This window comes from Oratosquilla oratoria, chromosome 37 (assembly GCF_046742065.1).
Source record: "Oratosquilla oratoria isolate Oo_2021 chromosome 37, ASM4674206v1, whole genome shotgun sequence".
NCBI lineage: Eukaryota > Metazoa > Arthropoda > Malacostraca > Stomatopoda > Squillidae > Oratosquilla > Oratosquilla oratoria.
Genome location: NC_134813.1, coordinates 40,089,442 through 40,096,350, shown reverse-complemented (window position 1 = coordinate 40,096,350; position 6,909 = coordinate 40,089,442). Strand labels below are relative to the sequence as shown.

Genomic DNA, 6,909 nt, shown 5'->3' with positions numbered 1-6,909 from the left:
TAAAATCATACTTAATCATGCTCTTAAGATACACATCTACCATGATGTGGTAACTAATCACATCAGACTCTAAGCAGCAGAAGCAAGGGTATGTGTGCGCACTAGATTCACATGTCTATGATGCGCTGTCGTAAACTTGTGAAATCGAACAGTGACGTATATTGCCGCAAGCGGGGGTGGGGAGAGGGGTGGGGGTGGGATGAGAAGCGGGGCAGCAAACCCGGTCCCTCTCGACGTTAAAGCAATTGCCGGGGGTGGAGACCGAACTACTGGAAATGATCGATTGACGAGATTTTGTTCATTTGATGAATTCCTCTGCTAATTTCGTCCTGTCCTTTGCCGAGTAATTCTATTTATTTCAGGGTCGTAAAGGTAGCAAACGTGCTCTGAATTGTTTTTCCTTTTTTTTTACCAACAAATTCAACGCGACGAAGCCCTTTAGCAAGATAAAACCATTTACGGATTTCTACCCTAGCTGCCGTCAAACGTCACCCCAGACTTCGACTGGGTGACAATTATTCGTGTGGGATATCCTAGGGTGACAATTCTTCACGTGGGCTCTAGGGTGACAATTCTTGTGAGTTTACGAATCTTTGGTTGTATAAGTTGATGACAATAAACAGAACCCTCATGCAACGTAACCTAACCTAATCTAATCTTTATTCCATTGTTGATATTCGGCGTTCTGGGGTGACAATTCTTGAGGTCCCAGAGTTCGACAGGGGACAATTCTTCATGTGGGCTATCCTAGGATGATAATTCTTCAAGTGGTCTATCCTGGGTTTTCGATTCTTCGGTTGCATAAGTTGATGACAATAAGCATAACCCTCATTCAACTTAACCTAACCTAATCTTTATTCCACTGTTGATATTCGGCGTGCTGGGGTGACAATTCTTCAGGTGGGATCTCGTGGGGTGACGATTCTTCATGTGGGCGTTCTGGGGTGACAATTCTTCATGTGACCCGATTTTATTTAAAAAGGGGGAGGAGGGAGGGGAAGTGAGGGCTCAGGAAGGGGAGGAGAGAAGGAGAGAAGGGAGGGGATTGGGAAAGAGCGGGGGAGGGGAAGGGGAAGGGGAGAAAGAGGAGGACGAAGCGGAGGGAGAGTGGGAGGGGAGGGGGAGGAGGGAAGAGAGCTGAGGGCTGAGGAAGGGGAGGGGAGAAGAAGGAGAGACGGGAGGGGAAGGGAAGGGAAGGGAAGGGAGGGGCTGGGAGAGAGAGAGGGGGAGGGTAAGGAGAGGAGAAAGAGGAGGATGAAGTGGAGGGAGAGTGGGAAGGGAAAGGATATGGGGAAAGTGGCACCATCACGTTCTAAGGGCAATTGCCACAATACCGTCTAAAACAGCGTTTCCCAACCTTTTCCGATCATAGCACCCCCCCATTGTCATGTCTAAGCAGTCCAGCACCCCGTATCTTGTTATTAGAAGGATAAAAGAAAGTGAAGTGAACTGCTTGATGATTTATTTTCTTGATTCCTTAGAACTGAAACAAATTGACAATATTGTTTGTAGAAGAAATAAGAACACCCTAGAAAAATAAAATAGCATGGAAAAGGTCAAATATGCACAACTAGGTAATCAGTGATACATATGTCAATGTGATTTTTGTGTGCATCACTTCCCAGCACCCCCTATAATTGATTTCAGCATCCCAGGTTGGGAGACGCCGGTCTAGAACCTGTTGCGAGAAAGCAAAGTAAGGTTTGTATTACTAATCCTCTTCATATGTTTACATTGTATGCGTATCGGATAGGGGTACGAGACATGCTAGCCGCCAGTGCAATGGTACTGTACATTTACAATGAGAAAGCAAAGCAAGGTTGGTATCACTAATCCTTTTCATATTTTTGCATTGTATTTGTATTGGATGGGGGTACGAGAAAAATTTCTGAGATATCAAGGGGTAACGGTACTGAAAAAGGTTAAGAGCCTCTGGTCTCGAATCTGTTGCGAACCAACCAACCAAGCCAGGGAGCAATTGTGAGACGATGCGGAAACAGATGTGAAAAGCTGGCAACAATGTTTCAGAGACAAGGTACGTATATAGAAAAGCTATTATATATACAGTGTCTTCCGGGGGAGATAGGTGGAGTGAAAGAGGGAGATACTGAAAGAGGTGAAACACGACAAATATATATATATATATATATATATATATACATATATATGTATACATATATATGTATACATATATATATATATGCAAAGTAGACCACTTGGAAAAAAGAAACTAACGAAGCAGAGCGCTTTCGTATATTACATCTTCAGTGCAACAAGTACATAGTGATAGGAATGCATAGAAAATATATACATGATACAAAGGAACAAGGACAGTTTGAATAAGCGTAGCGACCAATTACCCCCTGGAGAGCGGAAGGTCATTGTCAATTATCTTAAGATGGTGGGACGACATCAGGTCACAGTCGCCAGGGTCACTGTTTCTACTAATGATATAGGGCGACATTAGGTCAATTCGTTGGGTTACATTTTACCTGATATTATCTTACTAATTTCTTGACAAATGAAATTATCAAGTTTGTACAAGCCTTTATGTAGGTTGGTATTTTGATTACTGGTGGTATGAATCAAACTGCACTCTATTAAATTTCTTGCTATTATGTTGTTGGTATAATAGATTGCCTGGGCATTACCCCAATCAACTGGATGATTATTTAATTCAATATGCTTGAATATACCACTAGAATGATTGCCATCCCTAACATTTTTCTTGTGTTGTTCAATTCTAATGACCTTCCGCTATCCAGGGGGTAATTGGTCGCTACGCTTATTCAAACTGTCCTTGTTCCTTTGTATCATGTATTTTCTATGCATTCCTATCACTATGTACTTGTTGCACTGAAGATGTAATATACGAAAGCGCTCTGCTTCGTTAGTTTCTTTTTTCCAAGTGGTCTACTTTGCATATATATATGTATATATATATATATTATATATATACATATATATATACATATATATATATATATGTATGTATGTATTGGAGTATTTCACAAATGACACGTGAATATAATTTGCAGAAAAAAACACTGATGATGTCTTATTTAGACGAAAATGTTCGGACTACGTTTCTTATTTATCAGTGTTTTTTTCTGCATATATATATCTATATATATATATATATATATATATATATATATCTATATATATATATATATATATATATATATATATATACCGGTATATATATATATATATATATATGTATATATATATACATATATATATGTATATATATGTATATATATATGTGTGTATATATATATATATGTGTATATATATGTATATCTATATGTATATATATATATAATATATATATATACATATACTGTGTATATATATATATATATATACATATATATATATATATATATATATATATATATATATATATATATGTGTGTGTGTGTGTGTGTGTGTGTGTTTTTAGGAGCTCCCTTAGATCTGGCCGTGGCCAGCTAATCTTATTCAAGTGAAAGAAATCACAATCACGGCGTCGATTCTGACAGGAGACGCTTCACTGTGTCACCAAACCCCCCTCCCCCGTTGGACGTACAAATGGCAACCAACGGTATCCGCTCGAACCGGTGGTTGTCCCTTGCCCTGGCTACACGAAGTAACTAAATGGAAGTAGCATTTCATTGCGAGGGGAGTCGAGGCGACGCGCGACGTGAGAGGAGACGGGCGGTGAGGGAGGAAGGGAGGGGAAGGAGGAGGGGTGGGGTGGGGTTGGGGACATCGCCAGCCAAACCGCGAAGTCGGGTCGAGGTCTTCCGACTCCGAGTCGAACACTTCTGTGCGACAAAGCGTAGCGTCAACACTCCCGCGTCTTCCCCTCATCCACAACCCCAAGCCCTCAGCGCGGCACTTGTACCAAGAACGGCCCTTCTTCACAGCGCTGAAACGGCAAAAACCAGGACCCGTCTTGGGCCGGGAGACGGCTTTATTAGTGTTCTTGAAACTGCTAAACGCGTCAGAAGTCTTGCACTAAGAAAGGCCCGTCTGGTTTTGTAACGTCCTCAATCGTTTGTGCGACATGTCTGAGTGATGGACCTTATCCCAGAGAGGAGTAATCACGCGCCACGCTCAAATCTTCTGGTAACTTCGGGTTTGTTGAGAATGGGCGTGATAAACGAAGGAACTGACGGGGTCCTGAAGATTTGCGGCCGTGATTTGGCTTCCGTAAGGATGGGCGTGATCTGGTGCCTGAACTGGTGGGTGGATGTGATCTCGTCTCCGGAGTGACGCGAGTGGACGGTCTACTTCGTGGGGGATTCTTCCGGTAGTCGAAGTAGTCGAGTGATGTCCCTCAGACACTTCGGAAAAAGGGAATCTCGTGACCCGACTAAGCTCGAAGTCGCCACACTATGAAGGTTGGCAAAAAGAGCACAGGGCTCCTCATTGGCTCGTTGCGACTTGGTGAGGCGCCGGTAAAGGATATAGGAACACGGTGATGGGTGAAAGCAAAGACTCAAGGCTGATTGTCAACTGACATTCCTCTCGATATACCTATTGACTTTGAACCTCAGAGGTGTGTGTGTGCGTGTGTGTGTGTTTATGCCTCACGTTCTGGGAGGAGGTGCAATGGACACAGGAGGCGTAGGATGTCTCCGGCAGGCACTCTTGCTGGCGCTCCTGCTGGTAATGCATCAGGGCAAGTTCGAAGGCTTGGCCCATCTCCTCCATCCCATGGAGAAGACCCAACGTGGAGGTCGTCAGCTACCGCCGCCGGGGTGGGGCGTGAGATCGAGTCTGCCAGATCGCGTGGGCTTCTGGAAGCGGGAGAGTCTCTTATGGAAGCCTCTGCCCCCCGGGCCGGCGGAGAGGGTCAAAGTGAACAGTGCTAACATGCAGAATTTCTGGTTACTCAACTGCCATAGGTTTCATACCTGCAAAGACTTCAAGACCCGGGCCGACTTCGACTCAGGAGGTGCGGGGACTGTCGGGCGAGGCAGACGTTCCACGTGGACGTGGATCAGAGAAGCGGAGGAACGCGAAGAGGAGGAAGAGGAGCAGGAGGATGAGGAGGGAGAGGAGGAGGAGGAGGAGGAGAAAGGGCGAGGCCACAGGATTAGACGTCAGGCTCAGGAGAATGATGATGAAAAAGAGACAGAAGTCCTTCTTCAGTTGGTGAAAGAGTACACGAACGCTTCTGGGATCAAAAGGGTTACTATCTTCTACGACCACACCACGGGTAAGTGGCACTCATTGCGTTGGAGGTCTTCTTCGAGTCGGTAAGTGTGTGGTACCAATTATTTTTACGTAGAGGATGGCGACCGCCCTCTACAGGAGAGACAGTCTGTGGCCAGGGCGTCTTCAATTGATCGCTTGGTTGTGACAGGGAAGGGATATCCTGTCTTATGGCAATGTGAATGTGATGGATAAAAATGGGAAGGTTCGTGGCATGTAATGCTGTACTTGTAGCATTGTAAATTTGCTGTATAAATGGCAATGTGAACATGATGGATAAGAATGGAAAGGCTCATGGCATGTAATCTGTACTTGTAGAATTGTACATTTGCTGTATATTATACATACATACTTGTAGCATTGTGTATTTATTATTATATTTGGCAAAAAAAAGGGGGGGGTTAAAGCATAAGTTATGGATTCTTTGTTTCTTTCTTCCAAACATGTAACTTCGAGGGGAGTGGGGTTTCTGCTGTTCCTGCTACCTTCTCTTGTTTTTCTACTTGCCACCTGGCGACCTTTTTCCCCGTTGAGGAAAACCTGGAATTAAAAAGTGTCAAAATTCTTCTCGCTGCCATTCACGCCTTAGAGATTTCAATCTAGTTGTCGCTTGGTGATTTTATTCAGCGGAGGGCAAGTCGTAGCTGAAAGGATGAGAGACCTCTGACGGGAAGAGAGCTATTGTCGTCCCTTCTGGCTTGATCCTCATCCACCCCATAACAGAATGTGCAGCAACAGCGGTATCCTCCCACCGTTTTCTTTGTCTTCCAATTCGCCTGTTGGTCTTTGGTCTCTAGTTGTTGATACTTTTTATGTCCCAGGGACCTAAGTTTAGACATAAATCTTAAAAAATGACGGAGAGTTTAACCTAAATCAGCTGTCCATATTGTCGAGGTTATGTCTAGACATAAGCATTTAGGTCGCCGACATAGGGATTTAGGTAAAATCTCCGCCATTAGGGTTAGGATGATTAATAAATTAGAGTTGGGTTCTTTTATAAATTAGGGTTAGGATCTTCTATAAATTAGGATTAGGGTATTTGATAAATTAGGGTTAGGATATCTTATAAATTAGGGTTAGGGTCTTTTATAAATTAGGGTTAGGATCTTTTATAAATTAGGGTTGGGACCTTTTATAGATTCGGCCACAGGAGTTTAGTGTGATCCGCAGAGCGATGAGGATGCAAACAAGAGCATATTGGTCGTCAGCCTGGCACACAAACCACATAAAAAAGAAGAAAAAACAAAAAACAAAAACGGAACTGTCCTGAAATGAAGAATGGACAGAGAGGTGGCATGACAGGTGGCATGACAGGTGGCATGAGAGGGGTGCAAAATTGACAAAACAGACGGAGTACATCTTTTGGCCTGTCGACGAGAGAGTGAATCTATGTCAAAAGAAAGAAAAAGAAAGAAAAAAAAAACTTTGTTCCTCAAGGGTATAAAGTAAGGTTCATATGAGTAATGTTTCGGAATCAAGTTCTCGTTTTCTCGGCAGCTTTTTCCCAGCGGGAAAAAAACAAAAAAACTGCCGAGAAAACGGGAACTTGATGCCGAAACGCTGCTCGTGTGAACTGTGCTTATTGAGGCAGTTTTCCCTACAAAAGCAAAAACTTGTGGGATCAGCATAAAAGAGGAAATGGTCTTCCATCCCAAAACCATCAAATAATATTAATCGAACTCTGGATAATGGAGACAGGCA

At 43.3% G+C, this 6,909-nt stretch overlaps 1 protein-coding gene across 1 annotated transcript in view; it reads left to right on the top strand.

Moving 5' to 3' along the window:
• The first annotated feature begins 4,707 nt into the window (after positions 1–4,707).
• The window catches only part of LOC143019433 (uncharacterized), a 58,732-nt gene continuing 56,530 nt past the window's right edge, over positions 4,708–6,909 (top strand). The window contains exon 1 of the mRNA XM_076175068.1: positions 4,708–4,948. Within this exon, the coding sequence (XP_076031183.1) occupies positions 4,708–4,948 (241 nt within the window). The remainder of the gene's footprint in view (positions 4,949–6,909) is intronic.